Genomic DNA, 26,705 nt, shown 5'->3' with positions numbered 1-26,705 from the left:
TAAGCGTCCGAGTTTGTATATTTGAGGCGGGTAATCTCCGAAACTACCGAACCGATTTCAAAAATTCTTTCACCATTACATTTCTAATGGTGAAAGCGCATTATACAAGATTGCTATAGGCTATATTTTATCTCAAAATTCCCACGGGAGCGAAGACCCAGGCAGCATCTAGTCCTGCAATAACATAACATTAAATGGGATTGGGTAACGAGCAAGAAGAAGGTATGTTCATCAACATGCGTTCGGCCAACCGATGCCTGGAGACAAACAGTAATGCGATGAACAATTTTCCAATACGTTTGAGACCCATTCCCATCATCCATCATAGAGATGTTGGAGATATAAATTAAAAGAAAAAAATCTTTTTTAAGATAAGCTTTTATTTAAATGCTCCAAAAAGATGAAAATAAAATTTTCCTTTAAAATTTCATTATACACAATTTATATGAACATAAAAGCTTGTCGCACACATTTTATCGCCAGAGTCGAAGATTTATTTATTTATTCCACAGATTTAATCTTACTACTACCATTACAGTTAGAAACTATTGCAAAAAACAATCTTTGTCCAGCAAGATTAATTTGTGAAGTGAAGTTGAATTTGGCTGTACAAGATCTTTACATTTGTGAATCATTACTTTCCAGAAAAGTGGACACGCACATCCACGCCGCCTCCTGCATGAACCAGAAGCACCTCCTCCGCTTCATCAAGAGGACTCTCCGTCAGAACGCGAATGAGATCGTGGCTATACAGAACGGTGCGCCGGTCACCTTGAAGACCGTGTTTGAAAACATGAAGCTGGACGCGTACGATCTCAATGTGGATATCTTAGATGTCCACGCGGTAAGACTTAATAATTGTATACAATTACACTACTATACTAATCAGCATTTAAACTATATACATTTACACGAATCAACACTTGTAGATATTATAAAGAGGAAGTGTGAAAGTTTGTGTGTTTCCAAAATTCTTTCACCAGTAGAAAGATATATAAGTAATTCCTCATTGATAGAGTAGGGTACATTTGTATTCCGATATTTCTATTAAAGCGAAGCCCAGGGGCGCAGCTAATATCAATTTAGTACCTAGGTATTTCCTAGGAAAAGAAGTATTAAATAGAAGTATTAAAGCGAAGCCCAGGGGCGCAGCTAATATCAATTTAGTACCTAGGTATTTCCTAGGAAAAGAAGTATTAAATAGAAGTATTAAAGCGAAGCCCAGGGGCGCAGCTAATATCAATTTAGTACCTAGGTATTTCCTAGGAAAAGAAGTATTAAATAGAAGTATTAAAGCGAAGCCCAGGGGCGCAGCTAATATCAATTTAGTACCTAGGTATTTCCTAGGAAAAGAAGTATTAAATAGAAGTATTAAAGCGAAGCCCAGGGGCGCAGCTAATATCAATTTAGTACCTAGGTATTTCCTAGGAAAAGAAGTATTAAATAGAAGTATTAAAGCGAAGCCCAGGGGCGCAGCTAATATCAATTTAGTACCTAGGTATTTCCTAGGAAAAGAAGTATTAAATAGAAGTATTAAAGCGAAGCCCAGGGGCGCAGCTAATATCAATTTAGTACCTAGGTATTTCCTAGGAAAAGAAGTATTAAATAGAAGTATTAAAGCGAAGCCCAGGGGCGCAGCTAATATCAATTTAGTACCTAGGTATTTCCTAGGAAAAGAAGTATTAAATAGAAGTATTAAAGCGAAGCCCAGGGGCGCAGCTAACATCAATTTAGTACCTAGGTATTTCCTAGGAAAAGAAGTATTAAATAGAAGTATTAAAGCGAAGCCCAGGGGCGCAGCTAACATCAATTTAGTACCCAGGTATTTCCTAGGAAAAGAAGTCATTTCTTAGGAATCTCAGCGTTGAATAAGTCAAATGTGAAATTGGTTTGGACATTCCGATGTGTTTTTGTACTTGTACTCTAGACAAAGCGTAGATACAAGAACTAGAAATCATACCACAATTAAACAATTGGTAAAAAAAGTTAGTTTCAAATCTATCTTTGCCAGGATCGCAATACATTCCACCGCTTCGACAGATTCAACGCGAAGTACAATCCTGTTGGCGAGAGCAGCCTCAGGGAGGTGTTCCTCAAGACGGACAATTATATGAATGGCACTTACTTTGCTAATATCATCAAGGTGAAGCTCGTGTACCTTGTTATTTTATTACTGGACTGTATGTTTAAAATGACCTTTAGTTCGAATACAATGGGAAACCACTTCATAATTCTTTACATCTTCTGAAGTTGATCATTTTAAAATTCCCACACATTTGGCACAGCTTCGCTGGTCTTAATATTCATAAGCAGGTGCCTCGGCACCTTTTTGTTTTATAAATTTTGATTTATGAATAATATAATAATAATTATCGATTTATGAATAATAATATTACACCATTATGAATTATGAAAAAATTTAATTAAAACCATTAATGAATCCATATTATCCATACTAAAACTAAAATGCGACAGTCTGCTAGGCCAATTTCTATGAAATTTGCTGTCTATAGTAATTAATCCGAAGTGAAACAGACTGCCTCTGATGGAGATATGGGTAACAGCTATAGTATACGATAAAAATGAAAATACGCGCGAAAGAGATCCATATAATTATACTAATGGTTATTTACAACTGTCATTTCACAATATTTACCTTAAAGGAAGTGATAGCAGACCTAGCAGATAATAAATATACATATGTGGAGCCGAGAATCTCGATCTACTGCAAGAACAAGAACGAGTGGACCAAGCTGGCGACCTGGGCCGTCCACAACAACGTGCACTCCCCGCACCTGAGGTGGCTGGTCCAGGTGCCGAGACTTTAGTGAGTGGAGCTTCTTAAAAATTCAACTTTGTTACACAAATTAATTTAAAATATTACAGTAATAACAATAATAATTACAATTTAGTGATAAATACCACCCTGAACAGTAGAGCGTTAAATGGTGAAGACCAGGTTCGAATCCTACTCGTGCCACATGAGTTTGTATACCAATCTGACTCATGTACTTATAGTAGTTTTCATCGACCACCACTTGCTTCCGGTGAAGGAAAACATCGTGAGGAAACCTGCACACTGGTTGATTATTAACTTGTGTGTGAAATGGAGAAGGCAATGACAAACCACTCCATTACTAATGCCAAGAAAGTTGTTGTGTGTGTTTAATTCCACGTAATGACCACGACCATCAGCCATGAGAAATACGACTATGAAGAAGAACAGTATCCGGCTTATAGGTTCCCATCACACTGGCTGCATTTCCTTTATGAAAACCCATGGATATTCTTTGAACCAGGTACCAACCAGAGTGAATGTGTCTTCGTAATCCACATCTAGTAACAAGTAGCCTCATATTTTAGATCGAGCCTTCGTAAACAAGCTATTTTATAAACATATTGGTTTGTAGTGATATCTACCGCATCAAGAAGCTCCTGAAGAATTTCCAAGAGTTCCTGAGTAACCTGTTTGACCCGCTGTTCGAAGTCTCCATCAACCCGACCTCTAACCCTGATTTACATAAATTTCTCACGGTACGCACCACTTTGGTTTATGAGGGTCATTGTAAAGATGATTTTTTTTTCCTAATATCATGGTATCAATTTAAGTTTTATTTCTAATATTAATTTAACAGCAGGGGCAGGGGTGTTGTCAAAATATAGTTTTGTTGTGTTTCCAGCAACTGATCGGCTTCGACAGCGTGGACGACGAGTCCAAACCAGAGAACCCCAACCTGATGGAGCACACGAAGCCTCCTGAGGAGTGGGACGATGAAGAAAACCCACCATATAACTACTACGTCTACTATATGTACGCGAACATGTCCGTGCTGAACAAACTGAGGACGTAAGTCATCTTGTTTTGGTCTCGAAACCATGAGAATTTTTATATTGCCCTGTACATACTGTACATGTCAGGACTGTCCGTGTCACTCATGCTTTATCCTCACATATTATACAACAAACAAACCCTATGCCGCGTCTGTCTGTCGGGATAAACTCAAAAACTATAGCACGGGTTTCCATGCGGTTTTCACCAATAGATAGTGTGGTTCCTGAGGAAGGTTTAGGTGTATAATTGATTAAGTTTTTACCCGAGCGAAGCCGGGACGGGCCGCTAGTTTAAACTAAATTTAAATAATGATATCCACTCGTCTCCGGTGAGAATCGAACCCTGCCTAATCGGGACGGTGTTCTTAACCACTGATCTATCTGTGATAGGTTTATTACTAATATTATAAATGCAAAAGTCGGTCTGTTACACTTTTACAGCTAAACTAGGCTTATTTTGATTTTTATATTCTTGTTTAATCTTTGTATGTTTCTTTATTGTTTTTCCTCCTGATCGGTTCTATCCGATCCTAAGTTACGTTTTCTTTATGGAAAAAGACGTGTAATGTCTTATTTTAGCGAGCAAGGACTGAACACGTTCGTGTTCCGGCCACACTGTGGCGAGGCTGGGCCGGCCAACCACCTCAACGCTGGGTTCCTGCTGGCACAGAACATCTCCCACGGGTTAATGCTGCGAAAGGTTAGATCATTTAGATACATTTAGTAGTTGATAACTTTAGTACATTATTTAATTTAGAATATGAGAACATATTATATCTTAATATTACATAATATATTTATAATTATCATAATATATATAAAACACTTATTTACATTGTTTTATATATATTATGACAATTATAAAAATATTATGTAATATTAATATATAATAAATTTTAGGCATATAGTTTTAAGTAGAATAAATGTAAATAAATAATTATGAAGCCTACACAAAGTGCCTGTGAAGGCCTAATTTCTGAATAAATGATTTTGGTCAAATTCCTCATTGTTCAAGTTATAGGGTTACTGGTAATATAATGAGATGCTATGCTAACTCACAGGTTTGTAGGGTTATTTGAAATTTATTCGAATCTATAATGCGTTATCCAAAAGTTAATCATTTTCGAGAATTTTGATATTTTTTACTTTATATAATAATTTTGTACTTTCTCTTAGGTTCATTCTCTTGATTTTTATAGTATATACTAGAATTCGTTCATTTTTATAGATAATCATAATATAATAGAAATAATTTCGGAACAAAAGTCAAAAATATAACCGCAATGACATTAAAATATGGCCACAGTAAAATAAAACCAAGCTTGGTATTTTTTTAATAGACGCCCGCGCAGCAGTACCTCTACTATCTCTCCCAAATATTCATCGCGATGTCCCCTCTGAGCAACAACTCGCTGTTTCTGCGATACCACCGGAACCCGATGCCAGATTACTTTGCCAGAGGGCTGCCGGTCACCCTCAGTACTGACGACCCACTGCAGTTCCACTTCACAAAGGTAACTTTAACTTAATGTTTCTGTCAATAGTTATGAACCGGTGGTAATAGATACCACACTGTCGTCGAAGCAAAACTTGGGCGGATTCGGTATAAATTGCTTGTTTTTCATTGCGGAAAACTATGCAATGTTCACGCATTCGCGTCGGCATGTGTCTGAGTTCGGCGACAGTGTGGAGCTGGCATAACGTAGCGGGACATGGCGGGAACGGTCTCAGATACAAACAATATGTCTAAAAGCAACATATGCGTGTGACACACTTGTCACACGCATATGTTGTATCACTATACAACATGGCGATTTATGTAATATGTCGATGTAACATGACAATTCTGCTCGTTGCTCGTTGCCCCCCATCCAACATGCCGAACGACCCAGAAAATAAGAAAACACAGGTACATAATGTAAAACAAAAATATCGGTTTAATGACCTTCTAATTGCAGGAGCCTCTGATGGAGGAGTACAGCATCGCTGCGCAGGCGTGGAAGCTGAGCCAGTGCGACATGTGCGAACTGGCGAGGAACTCCGTGCTGCAGTCAGGGTTTCCTCATGAGGTATTGAGAGCCTCACATCTTTTGTCAAGTCATCATCATATCGAGTGTGTTATTTAATTGCTAACACTGGTGTCATATTTTATTCAAGTCCCCTAAAGGCATCTGACATGATGTGCTCGTGGTCCTATTTCTTATGCTGGTGGGACCACGGGATAATAGAAGACCATCTGGTTTTGTTTTCAGATGAAGCAGTACTGGCTGGGTGAAGAGTACATGCACGAAGGTCCGGCCGGCAACGACATCACGCGAACCAACGTGCCAAATGTGAGAATCGCATTCCGCTACGACACGCTCATCGATGAACTCGACACGCTGTTCCAGGCCAGAGAGGAGTGACTTTTGCGGTATGGTTTTCTTCCACTCCTCTTTCTCTCATCTCCACTTGTTTCCGATTGTGTTCGGGGCTGAGCGAGGCGTAGACCAGGATTAACGTAAAAAATAACCTTAAAATTTTCATATGTTCTCACTAGTTCATTCATTAGTTCTATTGTCAAACTAATGACAATGTTTTTTTTCCCATTTGTTCGACCGTATAACTAAATAAATACATAAATATATTCGGACCAATCACACAGATTGAGCTAGCAAAGTTCGAGACTTGTGTTATGGGATACTAACTCAACGATAGTATATTTTATAAGAAATAAATATATAGATAAAAATCCAAGACCCCCGGGCCAATCAGAAAAAGATCATTTTCCATCATGACCCGACCGGGGATCGAACCTGGGACCTCTCGGTTCAGAGACAAGCACTTTACCACTGTGCCAACGAAGCCGTCTAAATAATAAATCAGAGTAGTGAGAACAAACGAACCTTTGAAGATTTTGATGTTATATTACAGCCGGCCGTCTGCCTGACGAACCTTGGAAGCGCTATTGTTCAAATTCAAATCATTTATTCAGAAATTAGACCTTCACAGGCACTTTTTCTCGTCAATCTTTATATTTATATTTATTTCTCATAAGCTACAAACTACTGGCATTTCAGAACGACCACTGCTGAGAAGAAATGCCTAAAGAAACTCATTTGAACAGTGTTGGTCCCTATCATCCGTGATCCGAGTGCTGATTATAATATATATATATATATATATATATATATATATATATATATATATATATATATATATATATATATATATATATATATATATATATATATATATATATATATATATACAGTTCTTTAGTCGCCTGCGAGAGGATATGGAGTGGTGGTGATCTTATGATGAAACCACACTCCACTTCTGTCTCATCTTCGTGTGAGTTCTACGGCATTCCTCTTGAATCACAATGGGTCGAGTGTTATGCCGGCTCCACACTATGTCGGACCGGGGGCTACCATCATCTCTAAACGCGATCCATTTAACGACCTAAACTGAACTGCATCGCAAATTCGTATCATCGAATTAATTTTTTAGATGAATGCGATTCATTTTAGGAATCGTTCTGTAAAAGTTGATGGTAGGCCTGGCTTGGCGGATTCGGCATACATTGCTGGTTTTTCATTGCGGTAAATAAAAACATCATACAAACTGCGCAATGCATTCGCATCGACTGCGATTGTGTGGGATATTTACTGGACTAATTATATTAACCCTTTCCACGCCAAGAGTTTTCGTCAAAAACGTTCACCACACGCCACGGCAATAAACGTGGTTGTTTTACTAGTGTTGTTGATATTAAGTATCGATTTTATTAATTTTTATTAAATAAATCATTATAAAAATATATCTATTGTATTTTTTTAGTTTCATGGAGTTTATTTAATTATTTTGTACTCCTTGAAACAGTTTAAACAAAATAATTAGAACAAAATGTATTGAAATCTTAGTGGCGTACAGTGAAAAAACGCACAAGTAATGATGATATTAATTCCATCACTACGTGTCTGATATATCAGACAGTGGCGTATGCTTATTATGAGTTTCTAACAAGTGTTAGTGATGTGCCAACTTCCGGTCATAAACTTCGATACCTTACAAAAGATTTACTTTTAACTTATTGATTTATTACTAAATTAATAAAATGATGGAGACAATATTCATTTTACTAGATCTGATGATCGTATTAATATCTAACAATCCTTAAATCAAGTTATATTTATTTTAAAGACAAAAAACGATTCCTTGTGTAAAAATTTACCCTACCCTACACTACATGACTTGCTTACCTACCTACATGACATGACTAACTTGAATCATCTGAAAGTGTAATTTTTCTTTTCGTCGTCTCAAGTTTTTTTACTTTCAATTGCCATGGCTAAAGGTAAGCTTTTACTGTATTTCAAAGAGTTATGATTTTCAATTACTTTTTGTAGTAAAATAATGTAAAGTACCGGTAACGGCAGAGAAATATTGTTTTCATGCAGCAATACAATCACTTTCTTTAATGATGACCTCGCTTAAAACATTATTTACACGAAATTAAAATCTCTGAAGGAAAGCATGCTAAATAAATAATAAGTAATTTCTTAATTCATGTAAAATTTTCCAGATAACAAACGAGTTAGGAAGGAGTTTTCAGACAGCGATGAAGATGCAACTCAAACTGTTTTCCTCAAATCTGTTTTACAAGAAAGGGTTAAAAAACAATTGCCAAAAATGCTTCCTGAGCAAGTAAAAGAGGACCCACCGCAAGTGACTGTGAAATCATGTCCAGAATGTGCATCACTTAGTGCAACCGATAACAGGAATGAACATTTTTGTCGTTTACTCAACGAGGAATTAAAATATATCCAACCTTGTATGCGTACACGTTGTTACGTCAAAATTTTAAATTTTTTACGGACGCTTTTAAATGAACATACTCACAACATAGAAGTATCCGAGACTGAAAAACAATAATTCAGTTTGATAAACGACTATACTCATAATAATAAGTAGCTCTACTTTTAGCTGTATATTTTATTATTGATTATTTTAATGTTTCTTTTGATATGTTTTTTTTTGATTTGGCCTACTTACTCATATGGCGGTTTTGTATTAAAAACAGCAAAAGTCAAACTGACAACGATTTGACTTTTGCCCGCTTTATTTCAGGACAAATATACCTGCGCGCACGCACATTGAACACGGTGGGACGCGGTTTCAGTGTGTTGATAAGATAAATCTTTATTGTACAACAATGTTATTTGGCATCTGGCAGGTGACAATAAGTTATTCTAACTTATCATTGCAGTCAGTACAAATCTTAATATTCTATTTTTGATAAATAGGTATAAGGTTTGTTTAAAAATGATGATTTGGAATACATAATCTATTTACTTGAAATGTAAGTAATTATGATACTATTTTTTGATAAAATAGGAAACAGAATTACTTTTATTTTATTAAAGTTCAAGGGAATTTGATTTGTCGTGATAAAATAAAAAATATTATGAATCAAAAAACTTATTTTTATTTCTTCCGGTACTTAGGTATGTATAACAAAAAATGATAACATAATTAGGTGAGTAGGTATACATTATACGGAGTGTAAAAGTTTAGCTGATTAAATTTTAAGGGAATTAGCCATCAAATGTTTATACCCTTCAAGTAGGTATTTTCCAATTCCTGATAAGTATTACAAATCCTTCTTTTCATGATACACTGTACAGCAGGGATCTACACATAAATAAACGTTGCATTCTGCACAGTAATACCGAGTCTGGGATCTGATTTTGTTTTTAGTGCAAACTTTGCACCGTTGACATTTCCTATCCGGAATGAGTTTTGGCATATGCTTTACAGCCGCGGCTGTAAGTAAACGTAAAGGGTTACTATCAAGACTTTGTCTTTGTGAAGTTTGCGGTATAATGGTCAATACATCAGCTGCCGGTTTGTGTTTGCTTATGAGTTGCCGTATCACATTCAACTGAAATTGCGCTAAATCAAGCTTTGTCATGCTCATGGCGTTGTAAATAAAAAAGGAATTTAATAAATGCATGTCGAAAATGTGGAAACCCAGCTTTTTGTGCCATTTTACAGTCTTTCTCATGATCGTTAATGAGCTTATCATCATATCTGTTCTATCAACTGATCCCATATTTTTACTGTAATCAATCACACACTCAGGCTTCATTTTCGGTAGACGGGTAACGCGATCGATTTTTTCAGATGGCACAAGTTTACTGTCGTGAACTGTACTTAACATTATAACATCTTTTTTGTCTTTCCATTTTAATGCCATTAGCGAGCCACAGTAATGGGAATCCACTTCGCCTTTCTTAATTTTTTTAAATTTTGGCATCCCACGCCTAGATACTTTAGCCGTGCCACATGCGTAAGTTTTCTTATTTTTTAAATACTTAAACAGCGAAGGACTACTGTACCAGTTGTCAACATATAAGCACCTGTTACAATCAAAATAGTCTTCAAGGAGTTTAACTACGACAGACCCACTTTTGCCCAAATCCGGAATATCTGCAACATCAGTGGTTGCACCACAATATACTATGAAGTCCACTATGCATCCAGTTTCAATATCACATAGTACAAAAAGCTTTATCCCAAATCTATTTCGTTTTCTAGGCATATATTGCTTGAAAACAAGGCGCCCTTTAAAAGGGACGATGCTTTCATCGATACACAAATTCTTGTAAGGAACCAATGATTCTTTAAACAATCTACGTGCATGTTGTATAATAAGTTCTAGCTTAGTTAGTCTTAAATCAGACGTTGATGCTGGTGCTGCTGTCAGATCATGGAAACAGAGCATACCTAAAATCATACAATATCTGTTGCGAGTCATTAACTTCCCAAATATAGGAGCACATAATAGGGGATCCGTCGACCAATGTTCTTCAATAGACAAATGTGAATTTCTTGTCATTAACATGGTGACACTTAAAAATATATACATGTCTTGTACTGTGACGTCACTCCATCGGTGTAATCTTGAGTACGTTTTCAATGGAAGAGTTCTCACTAGACGTTGATGGTATTGATTAGTGCATTTAACCATATGTTCGATAAGTTCTAAATTAATAAAATGTTCAAAGATTTCCAGTTCAGACGAAGCCTTTGATATTAAACTTGGTGATATTCCTGACGTAAAATGATCGAACTCGTCGATAACTGGAGGCGGCGGTGCTCCTGCCAACCAATTAAATTCGTCATCTTGTCCCTGAAACAATCGTTGTAAATTACTCACAAAATTCTAATATTTTTAGTAACACGAAATAAAAAATATGAAAATAAATTTGATAGGAAGTTTTTTTTCTAAAGGTAACATCTTTATAGGTATTAATTTCAATATTCCTTTATAAAAAAAGAAAATTACAAACACTATATTGTATCAGAGCAGAGTAACTACACTAGATTGAGAACACTTTATTTTATTGTATTATAATTTTTAATAACTTACCTGTTGATTATGTAAGAACACTTCATCACTTTCAAATTCACCATCACTAGTTCCTTCTAAAATCCTAATCAACTCCTCTGTAGTGGTCATATTTCAATAAATATTAATTTACAATGATAATACATCAACACAGCAACGCAAACATGATAACCCAATAAATAACATGATTTTGCAGGGTACTTCCATAATTTATCGATATCTCCTACCCTCATTGTACAGCACAAAATAAATAGTTCTAGAAACATCTATCGCCTCTGACGTCACTTCCGTGTCTGATTTATCAGACGTTGGCGCACGAGACTGATGCATGATCGTGTCGCTATAGTGTTGTGACATACCATGAAATTTACTGGATTCGATTCAAAACATAATTTGAAAATAATTCCATTTTCTGTGGTAAAACTTGTAAAATAACATCACACTTAAAAATGTTTATGCCCAAAACAAAAATCTGTATAATTCTGACTTTTTTAGAAGTTTCTTTTTAGAGTACCTGATTTATTTTATTTATTTAGGCTTTGGTAGTTACATTGTAATGTAACATCACTAATGTCTTATATATCAGACATTGGCGCTGAGGGTTCAAATAAAAAAAGAGTCGGATTTAATCAATAAACACGGTTTCTTTTTTAATAATTTATTATTAAAATAACGTTATAATACATTGTGAAATTGTTATTTTTGATTAACTAAAGTATAAACTGTCTGAAAATTTTATGCATATGTGATCAGGTACTATAACGATTAGAAAAAATAGAGTTAAATTGGTAAGATTTATTTGTCTGATATATCAGACTTTGGCGGCGAGGGCACGAAACTTTAACGTCTTATATATCAGACTTTGGCGCTGAAAAGGTTAATTAGTCCAGTAAACATCCCACAATAATTTGTCTGGTATTTCGATTCGAAAAGGAGAAGTGTAACGCTGAGCAAAATGCTCACCTGAATGCGAAGTGCGGGTTTGCGTTTCACATCTCACTATCGAATCGATTTGAAGTGAGACGCAGCGAACCAATCACAGTGCGATGCGGTTGTCGTTGCGTCACAATGGCGCACTGTGATTGGTCTCTGGGCAGCAGCGTCTCACTGCGAATCGACTCGATGTTGAGATGTAAATAGCACGGTTGTTCTACGCACACTGTGACACACGTCATTCCACATGAGAGTACGTACAATAGACGTACCTATTTAACTATATATGTTTATCTTTCAGGCGGCGTAAACAATACTGTGATAAACACCACAACCGTAATATTTTACTGTTCATTTTTATTTATAAATTACGTCGCGTGCTTTTTTCTCTATATTTATATAAAAAATAAAAGGACTATGTAAACTTAAAGAAAAAAACTTTTATTTACAAGTTTTACAATAGTATCATTAAAATAAATAAAAATATAATTTCTCCAAAGACAAAGAAAACCACAGACAACCAAATGAAATACAACATTCTCGTATAACTTTCAGGCATATCTTACACAAAACGTTAAGATAGACGTTCTAAAACCGTCCACGATGAGGGACATAGGATATAAGCGCTCTGTCCCGTTTCTTCTCTTCTATATCTAATACGCGTTTCTCTTTCTCGTATCGTTTTCTCTGTCTACGGATTTATTTCTGTCTGTTTTAAAATCCAGTGACGTTCCGTATGGCCTTCTCCTCGTCGTGTGGCGCCATCTGTCGATTGGAATGGAACTCCATGGTGAAAGTAGCGAGGCCTGAGCTGAGCGAGCGAAGAGTTGAAGAATAACCCAAAAGCTCTGACAGTGGCGCTAAACATTCTATTACCTGTGGGGAAAAGAATTTGTACAGTCAACAGCACATCGAGTTATGCATGCAACTCTATGGCGCAGTATTAGCGGCGAATTTGCGATTAATTTGTGTAGCTTGATGTGCTGTTGACTGTATTATTCGGCAGCAGTAATTGGACAAAGCACATTTTTAGCGCTCCCGGCCGGCATGATGCCGTTCATTGAAAAATGAGCTTTACAGCGTCATCTGTAGACATACTTTACATTGACAAGACGAGAGTTAACAGCGAGCGTTACGCTAATTTGTCGTCAGTGTAAAATGTGGTTATAGAGGACGCATTAAAGCTCAATTTTCAATGAACATTATGACGAGTGTGCGCGATGCTTTATAAGTGTGCTGTGGCAATCACACATAAACCAGTATCCAATTAAAATAACGTTTAAACTCTTCTCACGCTATTCTGCTGATTACTCGCCTTATTGTTGCGGGTTCTTACCACACCTTAATCTTTTTATTTCGTTTCAACATTTTGTCACCGTGTTTTGACTGTTTCTCACGAAATGTTGACTGTTTCTCACCAAGTTATGACCGTTTCTCGTCAAGTTTTGAATGTTTCTCACCTTATTTTGGTTCCTAAGTTGCACGTGGTGGAGATCCGCGCGCCGCCTCGCCAGATCGGCTAGCACCCGCGCGCTGTGACTCTCAGGACATACTATTTCCAATGACATCACGGGCTCCAGTAGTACTGAATCTGCCTCTTGGAACACCTGTGCAATATATTTTTCTATACAGAGTAATGAGTATATTATTCAGATAAATCATTCTGAAACAAGTGATAATACTGCAATGGAAAATATCGAATAATTAGGGGAAAAATAGGACGTTATATTTTTATCCCAATTTATAGCATACTGGGCAAAGAGAGAGAATATATATTGTAAAGACTTACTTTTCTTAAACACTGGACAACGGCAGATGCCACCACGGAGTCCGAGGTGCCGCGACCCACTTCAAACCAGTGCAATGTTACTTGCGTGTCCACCATCTGCGAGGGAATAAAATTACATATATATTATTAGAAAAAATAAATTGTAAGAAACAATAATGGTAAGCCGATCTGGCATGATAGGGACCAACACTGTTCAAATGAGTTTCTTTCGGCATTTCTTCTCAGCAGTGGTCGTTGTGAGAAATAACTATAAATATAAAAATTGACGAGAAAAAGTGCCTGTGAAGGTCTAACTTCTGAATAAATGATTTCAATTTGATTTTTTGAATTTTTACAATTTATTTTGTCTTTGAACTTGGAACAAAAATTTAGCTCTCTGATTAGGCTTGGTGTAGTTTTACTTTGTGTTGTCCCTCTCTCTCTCTTTTCAGTCGAATTGAAATAACAAGACAATAGTTATAGTTTCAGAGGCTAACGTTTTTATTAATAAAGGGGTTTGTGTCGCAAATCCTAATCATGGAAAAGCGAGGAAGAAGTGGATGGATCGTGTTAAAGACAGTAGGAATTAGGGAGTTCTTAAGTGAAATTGGGAATGAAAGAGCTGAATAGAAGGGGTTTTTTTTATTTTATTTCTTTATTTATGTTACAATAATTTATATGAAAAATACAAGCACTACCAAGAAAAACCTATATAGGTTTATACGTGGTAAGGCGAGTCACAACTCATTACAAATTTACTCAGTTAATATATAGTTCTTAAGCATTAATTTACATTTGGTTGTACTGGTTTCCAAATTAATTATTTGCTCACAAATATTGTTAGGGTATTCATTCAATATAGATGGCAGAAAATACTCCCACATTCTTTTACCGTGGACATTGTTAACTGAAGGTAGGTATGTTAAGTTGCACAAACCCGAGCTTCTAGTTTTAACTTTTAAGGTTAATTTTAATTATACTACACCGACTGCACATGAGAGAGAAAAGGTAAATAGTACAATAAAATGCTTGATATGTGTGTTAATAAATAAATATTAGTTTTAATTACGTCTATATATTTTAGACAAAAAAAAAATATTGACATTCGTGTAAAAAAATATTGTTGTATATTTTATGCAAAAGTATTGATTTCTAAAATAATAAATAAATAAATAAATAAATAAATATATTAGGACAAACCACACAGATTGAGCTAGCCCCAAAGTAAGTTCGAAACTTGTGTTATGGGATGCTAACTCAACGGTACTATATTTTATAACAAATACATATATAGATAAACATCCAAGACCCGGGCCAATCAGAAAAAAATCGTTTTCCATCATGACCCGACCGGGGATCGAACCCGGGACCTCTCGGTTCAGTGGCAAGAACTTACCACTGCGCCACCGAGGTCGTCGAAAAAATACTAGCGGCCCGCCCCGGCTTCGCTCGTGTAAAATCAGAATAAAAACGTAGCCTATGTCACTCCTGAAGGTTTCGTCTATATCTGTGCCAAATTTCATCAAAATCGACCCAGTATTTTGAGTTAATTAATTACAAATAAACATACGAATCTCAATAATATAGTATAGTGTGGTTTTTTTTAAAAATCATTAATTTCAAAAGCTTAGTTACCGGGCATCCTAGCTTCGGTCCGTGCTGCAATGCGGAGCGCGTGCCCCTCGTGACGGCTGTCAGGCTTCGAGGGTGGAGGTGAGCCAGGTTGGCCGCGCTGTCTGGGGTTTTAGCTAGTCTGTGGCAAGTATATGTATTATTCCATTCAACTATTTACAGCATTAATTGTCTATTGAATGAGGCTTTTAACAAAAATGACATTTTGACAATCTTTTATAGATCTTACACGTGACAAAAAGTGGTGCCGATTCTTTCGTTCCGTTTAGTTAAACTACAAATGGATTTTAGTCTCTTATGTTATAAAAACATTCTGATTTCCGACGGTTAACGGCCGTGGAAGCAACCGGCTGACAGCTCAGAGAGAGTTTAGAGTTTTTAGATGCCAGTTCAGTCAATACACATTTTTTTATATGTTGTAAATTTCTGTAAGGTAACTGAATGAAACGGAATAGATTTCCTAAATAGTGTTATTAGAGAATCATCCGTTCATGAATTGTAGATCTTTTATAGTATACGGGATTATATATTCTATACTAGCTTTTGTCCGCGGCTTCGCCCGCGTGCATTTTTCACGGGATTTTTTTTGTTCCGATTTGAAAGCCTATGTCCACTCCGTACTTCAAAATACGCGTATGCAATTGGTTTAGTAGATAGAGCGTCAATAGGTAACAAACCAACTTAATTTCGCATTTATAACATTAGGATAACAAGAGAGCAGTTCGTAATCTAATACTCAACTAATATCGTCTTAATTATGATACTTACTTCAAAACTTTATCCTGGCTAACTCCTTTGACACTTTTAGCAGACATCACAACTTTGACCACCTGCCTAGCTCCGCCAATCTTTCTATCTACGGATATAGAACGCTTCGCGCTGCCTATTAGCGTTTCTCTATATGCTATCTGCAACGAACCGAGTTCCGCATCGATTTTGTACTCGCGGATAATTCGTTCTTTTATTATTTCTAAATGGAGTTCGCCCATACCTAAAAACAAAGTTTCTCATGTACTGAGAGCGAATTCGCAATGGCGTCTTGTAGGAATTATATAATATTAGCTTCGCGGCTTCGCTCGGGTAAGACATAATAAATTGTAGCCCTAAACCTTACTCAGTAATCAGTCTACCTATTGGTGAAAACCGCATGAAAATCCGTGCAGTAGTTTTTGAGTTTATCGCGAACTGACAGGCGCGTTCTTTGTTTTATAATATGTAAGGATTATTACATAATAAGGTAAAATGCTTAGCGTAGAATGTTTTCTATAATATTAGGTTAAATTTGTTAAATAGATAACAATAAATAAATAATACAAATATACATAAGCAAAATCAGCAATTGTAAAGGTATTCCCCAAGGTTTCATCTTGAGACCTGTTTCAAATATATATGTTTTAGATTCACAAAGGCTCATTTTTACCCAGGAGTTCCTCAAGGATCAAACTTGGGACCTTTATCAAAAATTATCTATATTTGAACGATGTTTATTATCTTATATATTATTTTCTTTATATTATTTACGATTTTATTCAGACGATTTTTAGTGTATGTTACATAATAAATAAATAAATTTAAATAAATAGATATATTAGGACAAATTACACAGATTGAGCTAGCCCCAAAGTAAGTTCTAGACTTGTGTTATGGGATACTAACTCAACGATACTATATTTAATAATAAATACATATATAGATAGAACATCCAAGACCCGGGCCAATCAGAAAAAGATCATTTTCCAGACCCGACCGGGGATCGAACCCGGGACCTCTCGGTTCAGAGGCAAGCACTTTACCACTGCGCCACCTAGGTCGTTAGTGTAAGTCTTTAAAAAAAGTAAAGGTACGCCAGCCAGACTGGCCAGTAAGAGTGCAAAAAAAGTAAGATAAAAAGAGCGCGAATTTATAAAATAGAAAATTTGATGATGCAATAAATATGTCACTTCAATGATAACAATTTAGATCAAATCGAATATTATTAAATGTTTTACGTTACTCTGCACCTAAGTTAATTTTAAGTTGTTAAGTTCAGTGAAACCATTACCCTTTACGTATTCGTAACAGTGATTTTATCAGTACAATTCCTTCCTACTTCCCATTTTATATAATTTTCTCAAAGAAACAAACTATATTTGTTTGTTACACTTTCATGTAAAATCTAGGAGAAGGATTTTGATAAGATTTGTGCATTTTTGTGTTTAAAAATAATATGTGAAAATTATTACATATATATATATATATATATATATATATATATATATATATATATATATATATATATATATATATATATATATATATATATATATATAGTGTATTCTTACCTGCCAGTACCATTTGTCCACTATCAGTGTCTACTGATACTCTTAGACTAGGATCTTCCCTCTGCAGTTCTGTCAGGGCTGTCTCGAGGGCCGATTGGAACGCCGCGCTTGGAGGCTCTATGGAGCACACGAATACTGGCTCCGGTACCGTTGTGCCTGTGAATATTAAAACAGATGTATACGGGACTAGACTGTTGCGAGACCCTGGACGTGGGAAGATTTTCCTGTTCTTAGGTAATTCAGGAACTTTATAGTGAAGATTATTTTCCGTATTCCCCAAACTTTTAGTAAGACGAGCCTAAGCCGTTTATGAAACGTATTTAAATGCTATAATAGGGGAGAAAATTAATTGTGGTGCAGATATTTGAAAAAAAAAAATGTGTCAAGCTGTTTACGTCGATACCATTTCCCATGATTCTTAAAACTATTTATTAAGTTCGTTCAAATGTGTCGTAAATGAAAGACTCTTAAAAATAACTCTTTTATTATTTCCACAATTTTCACAGTTGTGTTGTGTACCTGACGTTTCGAACCACAACTGTAATCTCTCTTTATTGTCTATGCCTCATTTGTACCAGTCAACTTTGACATTAATTTTAACGTGCCGTCATCGTCTAGATGAAATGGTGAATGTGGTGTTGTGTTAGAGGAAATCAAATGATCTATGCCAGTCTTATTTTCCTGTGAGGTGATCCAAGCTCTCAATAGTGATAAGACCATTCTTATCACTATTGAGAGCTTGGATCACCTCAAGGACTATCAATATCAATCCTCTAGGATCAATCCTCTAGGATCAATCCTCTAGGATCAATCCTCTAGGATCAATCCTCTAGGATCAATCCTCTAGGATCAATCCTCTAGGATCAATCCTCTAGGATCAATCCTCTAGGATCAATCCTCTAGGATCAATCCTCTAGGATCAATCCTCTAGGATCAATCCTCTAGGATCAATCCTCTAGGATCAATCCTCGGTATGGGCGGTATCTTCGCGTCCATGTCTTCGGTCAGCTAACATTGAGGACATTTTACTTTTGGTTCCTTTCTATCACTAGCTAGAGGACTATTGCTGCTTTATATGGTGTTCCTCTAGAATCAATCCTAGGACCACTGTAAATATCAAATCTTACCAATTCCTAGAAGAATTTCAGCCAATTCTTCATCAGTAGGCTCAGACTCTAAAGCCTGTAGCCTCTGCTTTGCGCTGGGCAGCATCAGCGCGTCCACTTTGCTTCTGTCAGCCACCATTGAGGACAATTTGCTTTTGGCGCGGTTTCCCGCCGATTGGGTTGATGTTATCAGGTCTCCAGTCATCGCTGCCTGAATAAGTAGTTTAATATGTATTAGTTGCATAATATAACATTGATAAACTCTTTTGGTCCATTCACAAAGGAGTTATAAGTTACAACAAGATATTCAAACATAATGAGTGCAAAGGCGGACTTATCGCTAATGAAATTTCCTCCAGCCAACCTTTGGGTGGAAAGAGAAACAAGTGAACTATAAAAGAAATAATTACATAATTATTTTATACTTACTAATATTGTAAAGAAAAAACTCTGTATTTTAGTTTATAATTGCTAAGGCCCTATAACTATAAACGGGAAAACACCGGCCAAAAAAAATGTGTTAAGCTGTTTACGTCGATACCATTTCCCATGATTCTTAAAACTATTTATTTAGTTCGATCAATGTCGAACTAAATAACGAACGAAGTCTTCTAGGATCAATCCTCTAGGATCAATCCTCTAGGATCAATCCTCTAGGATCAATCCTCTAGGATCAATCCTCTAGGATCAATCCTCTAGGATCAATCCTCTAGGATCAATCCTCTAGGATCAATCCTCTAGGATCAATCCTCTAGGATCAATCCTCTAGGATCAATCCTCTAGGATCAATCCTCTAGGATCAATCCTCTAGGATCAATCCTCTAGGATCAATCCTCTAGGCTATAACACCGGCCGAGACGCGCGCGCCATTTTCCCCTCCAACTAGCCGGCAAAAAGGACTCAGTACGCGCGCGTGAGTGCTTGATTCAAAATTTCTTAATTTTCTATTTGGATGCGCGAAAGCGTGACCAATAATGAACAAATATAAAAACTACCGATTTTGATAAAATTTGACATATTTATAATTTAGACCTAAGAGACTAGAAGCAAACGGGGAAACGTAGCTGCAGACGATATTTCATTTGACCGTTTTCAATTTGCTTCTAGAGAAAGAGATAGAGAGAGAGAGAGACCTTGATAAAAAAAAGAAAAAGGCGTGCAAATTCCTTTTCTGTTTAGTCCCAATGCACTAAATGCACTAAATCATTAAGTCAACCAATTGTTAAATTGTTATGTTGTGCAATAAAGTCCCAATGCACTAAATGCACTAAATCATTAAGTCAACCAATTGTTAAATTGTTATGTTGTGCAATAAAGTTTAAGTAATCCACAGAATCATATCGAAGATAAATAAAATATAAATCAAATAAAGCAGATTGATAATAAATATTGAAATATGGTAATAAATATATCTAACCTTGAGTGAGCTGACCACAGCTATGTTGCCGGCCGTTACGGTCTCCACCGGCTTGTACTCGTCTGCCAGAGCCACGTATAGCGACCCTGTCTGGACAACGCCACACATAAATCAAATAACATATTTGATAGGGCTAAGATCTTGGAATCTAGTGAGGGCGCCACTGTAACATCGAGATTATAGTGGCGCCCTCACTAGATTCTTCTTCATAGTCGTATTCCTCATGGCTGAGGGTCGTGGTTATTACGTGGAATGAAACACACACAACAACTTTCTTGGCATTATTAATGGAGTGGTTTGTCATTGCCTTATCCATTTCACACACAAGTTAATAAGAACCAACCAGTGTGCAGGTTTCCTCACGATGTTTTCCTTCACCGGAAGCAAGTGGTGGTCGATGAAAACTACTATACATGAGTCAGATTGGCACGAGTAGGATTCAAACCTGGGACCTTTCGATCCACAGGCGGGCGTCTTGACCATTACACCAGCCCCGCAATATTTAAATTATGATTACAGTCTGTCCAAAAAGTGGCAAGTGGTACCAGCGCTATAATAGGGCCACTCCATATACTCCCGCGAATGTCGTACGATGTGGTAAAGGAATAAAAAGCCAACAACTAAGAGGCAATAATAGCATACCCAATAAGGGTTGAAGCGAAGTCGGTCATAAAATCACAGTCGAATTAAATTCCCATGGGAACAAGGGTTTCCAAACAACATGTAGGTGACGACCTCGGTGGCGCAGTGGTAAAGTGCTTGCCTCTGAACGAGAGATACTATCGGGCCAATCAGAAAAAGATCATTTTCCTTCATGACCCGACCGACAGTTTTCGAACGTCCCGGGTTCGATCCTCGGTCGGGTCATGATGGAAAATGATCTTTTTCTGATTGGCCCGGGTCTTGGATGTTTATCTATATATGTATTTGTTATAAAATATAGTATCGTTGAGTTAGTATCCCGTAACACAAGTCTCGAACTTACTTTGGGGCTAGCTCAATCTGTGTGATTTGTCCTAATATTTAAAATTTTAAGAAGATATTTGTAAAATTTTAAGATTGGTTGAGCAGTTTAAGAATGAAAAAGTATCAAACAATAAAACTTACTTTCGCATTTATAATATTAGTTAGGATTAACTGTAAAACATACCTGCTCAGTCTTCTCCCGTCCTAGATTATAAATCTTCTGATTCCTGTTGATCTCACCACTGTATAACCTCAAAAACGTCAGCACTCCTCGCTGGTCATCATGCTGTACTTTGAAGGCTCTAGCGGACAGATCTTTCTCGAAGCAGTTATACAGCCTATTGCATTGTAACGGTGTCGGTAGGTACGACACTACTGCGTCCATTAGGGTTTGTACACCAATGTTTTTGTACGAGCTTCCGCATAGAATGGGGAACGCCGACATGGATAGTGTACACCTTCTTATAGCTGCATCAATTTCCTACGGAAAATATTATATTCTTAGACCTTTTCGTATCAAACCCATAATTAAATCATAGCGGATTTGAAACGAACCTTTGAATAGCTTTACTAGCTAGAATATATCGAGAAACATTAACTTAGGCAACAATTTATCTTGTCTCGTTTCAATGTCAAATATTGTAATGTGCGACAGAGACAAGTAATAGCAGTAGAGTATGCTTTTTTATGAACAAGAGGTAGTATAATAGTATAATAAAGTTAAATATATAATATAGTATAGTAAATATTACAGTGTATTTAAAAAGGTTCGTGGTAAGTTCCGATATTATACTTTATAATCAAGCGAGCTGGGCGTTTTATTCCTAGGCGATGTGTTAGAAATCTTTCTCTCTCTCTTCTGAGTATATTCCCGGTTTCTTCCTCAGCTGTTGAGCGTCGGAGCCCATGGTGCGATTTCTTACTTTTTCGTCACCACCTCGCACAGTCATCACCATCACTGTATGGTGAAATTTAAAACAATAATAACTCTGCCTTGAGGCGCTTCTAGGTTCAGTGTTGTCTGTGTAAGGGGACATTATGTGGTCGTCCAAATCAAAAGGGACCTTATGGCGGCAGGCATTTAGGTCTTTATTGCCGTGGTTCCAAACAACGGCAATAAAACCTAAGTGCTAGCTACATATACCAAATTTTAATCATATATATATCAAGTTTTAATTATACAAATTATAATAAAAAATCCTCACCTTACTTTCCAAATCATCCAAAGACTCCTGCATTATGACAGTCTCCGCTAACCTGTCGTCCATAGATGACAGACAATCCACGAGCTCTCTGTGACTGGCAACACTCGTCTCCCACTTGGAGCCGTCTTCCTTCTCTGTCAGCTTCCGTCGCGTGAAGTTCTGCCCGCGGCCTTGAGTCCACACTATCTCTTCCAACGTGATCAAATCGATAAGTCCTGATGGGGACATATCACACAGATTGAGTTAGCCAGAAAAGTAAGTTCGAGACTTGTGTGTATGGAATACTAACTCAACGATATTATATTCTAAAACCTATACATATAATATAGATAAAATAAAACCCAGATCAATCAGAAAAATATCATTTTCCATCTTGATCATTGATATTAATCTTGTTAACACTACCTCTATAAAGAGATGTGATATAAAACACTAGCTATTTTCTGCTGAATCCAATAAAATATACATACTCATGATAGACACATTTACATCACTATATATAGTATAAAAACAATGTAGTTTCCCGCTGTCTGTCCCGAGGTATGCTTAGACGTTTAAAACTACGGATTTTGACGAAGGTTTTTTTCATAGATCTCTGCCGCGTCTGTCTTTCTGTTATCATACTCAAAAACTACTGCACGAATTTTCATGCGGTTTTCACTAATAGATAGTGTGATCCATGACGCAGGTTTAGTTGTATAATTTATTATAGTTACACAGCCGGGCCGGGCCGCAAGTATAAAAGAGTTAGCAAGTAATACAATGTCACAGATATACAGACACCTATTAGCCTGTTGTCGTAGCGCAGCGGCGCGTGCAGCAGCAGCGGCGCCGCGTGCAGTTTCTCGCGCACGGCGCGCACGCACGCGCCCACGTCCGCGTCGGCGCGATCCAGTTTGTTGAGGTAGAGCAATCGCGGTACTTTATAACCGGCCGCTTGCCGCCATACCGTTAGCGTTTGCGCTTCTACACCTACAAGTGGGACAATACTTATATTTTTTTATAGCACCACCCTTTTTGCCATTTTCTGCTTTGCTAGATGTTTGACTGGCATAAAATTATGCCCTATGACATGTTTACCACATTCTGATTCAATTCAAATTCAGAATTCCTTATTCAACTTCTGAATGAATGATATACATCACTTATTGACGTCAATTCCAAACTTGTGAATCACAATTTTTGTTAGATATCTCACATTTAAGCTATATTAGGCTTTTAGGCTTGTCTCTATTCCAGCTTCCATTCATTTAAATGGATTTGTTATACATGTCACACATACTTTTTAACTTATTTTTGAAAATAATGAAAATATTCTGGAATCGAGCGGGAATTGAACCCGCGCCCCTGTCTATCCTGGACGGTGCTCTTGACCACTGAGCTATCGAGACCATGCCAATTTGGCTGAATTAATTCATCTCTTTACGTCTCACGCCGACGTACAGTATTTTATATATTAGAGAGTAGCTGGTACTCTTAACTAATCAACAGACCCCATTGTTACAAGCAAGAAATTGTGTTTTTTGAGAAAATAATCAAGCATCTATTTAAATGTATTTGTTATACATGTCACACGTGCTTTTCAACTTATTTTCCATTCATTTATTTATAGAAAGCTAACCAGCGGAAGCATCCAGAACAACCACAGCTCCGTCCAACACAGCGAGGCTCTGTTCCACCTCCATTGTGAAGTCGATGTGTCCCGGAGTGTCGATGAGGTTGATCTGGCTGCCGCGCCATGGAAATGACACCGCAGCAGCTTGAACAGAATGGAGAGAAATGTTTACTTGTAGTATATAATCATAATCAAATCAAAATCAAATCATTTATTCAGAAATTAGGCCTTCACAGGCACTTTTTCATGTCATATTCTAAATTAAATTATATTTACCAAAGCTACAAACTGCTAGCATTTCGGAACGACCACTGCAGAGAAGAAATGCCGAAAGAAACTCATTCAAACAGTGGCATGATAGGGACCAACACTGTTCAAATGAGTTTCTTTCGACATTTCTTCTCAGCAGTGGTCGTTCCGAAATGCCAGTAGTTTGTAGCTTGTGAGAAATAACTATAAATATTGACGAGAAAAATTGCCTGTGAAGGTCTAATTTCTGAATAAATGATTTGAATTTGAATTTGTGTTGGTCCCTATAATGCCAGTAGGGCTTACCATTTTTTAAATATAAATTTATGTATAACTTTTTATCAGTAATATAACAATGTAAGTACACAATACTAAAACATATTATGATTGTGATCAAGTGCTGAAGAAAGGAAAAATATATATATATGTATAATTAACCAAACAAAAAAACTTTTAATAAAAAGTAACTAATGTCAATGTGACCCAAAGAATTTATAATACTAAACTAGAATAAGCAAAACCTTGGGTCTAAAATTTGTAGATATTTTTTTCTTGCATATGACATTAACAGGCTACAAATTTCGTGCCCAATTTCAGAAACCTTAGGTATTGGCACACAGACATTGTGGAAATATGATCCTTATAACAACGCAAATAGGTCTAGTTTTCAATGTATTTTTTTTTACATTTGTAGTAGTCATTTTAGTTATAAGTTCCTTGATGTGGCCACATATTATTTGAACACTGTCTGACTAGAATAGCCCATGGATTTAGTAAGTACTTCATACAATGAGTACCTACTAATTCCATGGAATATCCATAGATTGTTGCGCACAAATGAAATCATATACTTTTTTCCATGTGTCAATAAGATAAATACACGAGGCTTGTATGACAGTGGGCATAAGTCACTTCACAAATGTTGGAGTATAAAAGTGAGAATGAGAAAAGAGATCTTGATATTATTACTTGAAATAAAATTGATCAATTAAAGTGACATTTGATTATTGTGTTTCAGTATGTGAATAATAAATAAATATATTAAGACAAATCACACAGATTGAGCTAGCCCCAAAGTAAGTTCGAGACTTTCGTTATGGGATTGTTTTGTGTTATGACTTGTGTTATACTAACTCAACGATACTATATTTTATAACATATACATATATAGATAAACATCCAAGACCCGGGCCTATCAGAAAAAAATCATTTTCCATCATGACCCGACCCGGGATCAAACCCGGGACCTCTCGGTTCAGTGGCAAGAACTTCACCACTGCACCACCGAGGTCGTCATGACTGTGACTGTGTGTCGTCGTATGAGGAGGTGAATGCATTCATACATTTTATTTTATGTATATACAAGCAAAAGAAGGTACACTATTCTGAATCTCTCGGCCACAGCTCGCAATATCTGTAATCTAAATCCTGAATATCACGTCGCTTTACCTGTTTATTGTAGCTTATTTTGTTTAGTTTCTATCTTCATAATATAGATACAATTTCTCTCATTGAGATACATAGTTTTTACAGCATGTTATTCATGGTAAAATAAGATTAATATTAAGGTTGCATAAAGTCACACTGACTGTAAAGATAAAGAGTATTAAAATAAGATTTTCATTAAGTAAAATCAACTATACATACTATATACAACTCAAACTAGAGAAAAAAATAAGATATATTTTAATTACATGTAATTGTGATGCCCCTCTGTCGCTCCTGCTCCATGTAATCCGTCACTGTATTTCCATGATGTACTTCGCCCATTGACCGAATTGTACCTGAGTAGAACAGCATCCTTTCAGTAGTTGTCGTCTTCCCTGAAATGTATAAAAAAAATTAGGTTATTTTTAAGAATATTAACATCTTAGAATAATCTGGCAAATTTGAAACATATTTTTTATATATAATTTCTTTCTAAAAATTATAAAATCTATTATTTAATACAGAAATACACAAACCTGCATCGATATGAGCCAGGATACCAATGTTACGTATGTTTTCGATATGAATTTTCTTCTTATCTTCATTTTTAGAACAGTATCTCCGCAGAGATAGAGTTTTTAATAGTTTCCTGTAATTACTAGTCAAATAAAAAGACTTCATTTTCTCATTTCGGAATATTTTTTTAAGAAATAAAAATTTTATTCCAAAAACAGATGATCGAAATCGGGACAGGCAGGCGAGGAGGACAAGTAGGGTAAGGAAGGGAGGGGGAGACTTTGACAGTTGACATTGATTTAAATTTACACGTTCAGAAACA

At 36.4% G+C, this 26,705-nt stretch overlaps 2 protein-coding genes and 1 long non-coding RNA gene across 6 annotated transcripts in view; 1 reads left to right on the top strand and 2 right to left on the bottom strand.

Annotated features, from left to right (window-relative positions):
- LOC128676958 (AMP deaminase 2-like) overlaps window positions 1–12,732 on the top strand; it is a 17,619-nt gene extending 4,887 nt beyond the window's left edge. For all 4 annotated transcript variants that reach the window (XM_053757441.2, XM_053757440.2, XM_053757442.2 and 1 more), the window contains 10 exons: window positions 646–844; window positions 2,012–2,143; window positions 2,664–2,827; window positions 3,411–3,534; window positions 3,681–3,847; window positions 4,411–4,531; window positions 5,172–5,345; window positions 5,790–5,900; window positions 6,084–6,244; window positions 12,462–12,732. In XM_053757441.2, the coding sequence (XP_053613416.1) occupies window positions 646–844; window positions 2,012–2,143; window positions 2,664–2,827; window positions 3,411–3,534; window positions 3,681–3,847; window positions 4,411–4,531; window positions 5,172–5,345; window positions 5,790–5,900; window positions 6,084–6,236 (1,345 nt within the window). In that variant the 3' untranslated portion in view covers window positions 6,237–6,244; window positions 12,462–12,732. The remainder of the gene's footprint in view (window positions 1–645; window positions 845–2,011; window positions 2,144–2,663; window positions 2,828–3,410; window positions 3,535–3,680; window positions 3,848–4,410; window positions 4,532–5,171; window positions 5,346–5,789; window positions 5,901–6,083; window positions 6,245–12,461) is intronic.
- On the bottom strand, window positions 10,171–12,114 carry LOC128676959 (uncharacterized). Its single transcript, XR_010370128.1, has 2 exons — window positions 11,249–12,114; window positions 10,171–11,008 (listed from the first exon to the last, which is right to left on the bottom strand). It is a non-coding gene; the product is annotated as an uncharacterized LOC128676959 (long non-coding RNA).
- Window positions 12,581–26,644, bottom strand: mRRF2 (mitochondrial ribosome recycling factor 2). The gene is made up of 14 exons (XM_053757439.2): window positions 26,404–26,644; window positions 26,134–26,262; window positions 24,197–24,334; window positions 23,359–23,547; window positions 22,576–22,790; window positions 21,555–21,851; window positions 20,405–20,494; window positions 19,009–19,198; window positions 17,882–18,037; window positions 16,329–16,551; window positions 15,564–15,681; window positions 13,950–14,045; window positions 13,621–13,767; window positions 12,581–13,036 (listed from the first exon to the last, which is right to left on the bottom strand). Exons 1-14 carry the CDS (start codon window positions 26,546–26,548, stop codon window positions 12,875–12,877), a joined length of 2,295 nt encoding a protein of 764 aa, XP_053613414.1. The 5' UTR covers window positions 26,549–26,644; the 3' UTR covers window positions 12,581–12,874.
- Window positions 26,645–26,705: the final 61 nt, after the last annotated feature.

This window comes from Plodia interpunctella, chromosome 17 (genome assembly GCF_027563975.2).
Source record: "Plodia interpunctella isolate USDA-ARS_2022_Savannah chromosome 17, ilPloInte3.2, whole genome shotgun sequence".
NCBI lineage: Eukaryota > Metazoa > Arthropoda > Insecta > Lepidoptera > Pyralidae > Plodia > Plodia interpunctella.
The sequence above is the reverse complement of the archived record's forward strand: the minus strand, read 5'-3'. Positions and strand labels throughout refer to the sequence as shown.

Excerpts from the sequence above, each read along its gene's own strand:
- mRRF2 (XM_053757439.2), bottom strand. The coding sequence starts at position 26,548 with ATGAAGTCTTTTTATTTGACTAGTAATTACAGGAAACTATTAAAAACT. Across the intron at positions 19,199-20,404 it reads CTGTGGTCAGCTCACTCAAG|GCAGCGATGACTGGAGACCT; the intron begins GTTAGATATATT and ends CTACTTATTCAG. Across the intron at positions 15,682-16,328 it reads AGCCAGGATAAAGTTTTGAA|ACTAGCTAAAACCCCAGACA; the intron begins GTAAGTATCATA and ends TACTTGCCACAG.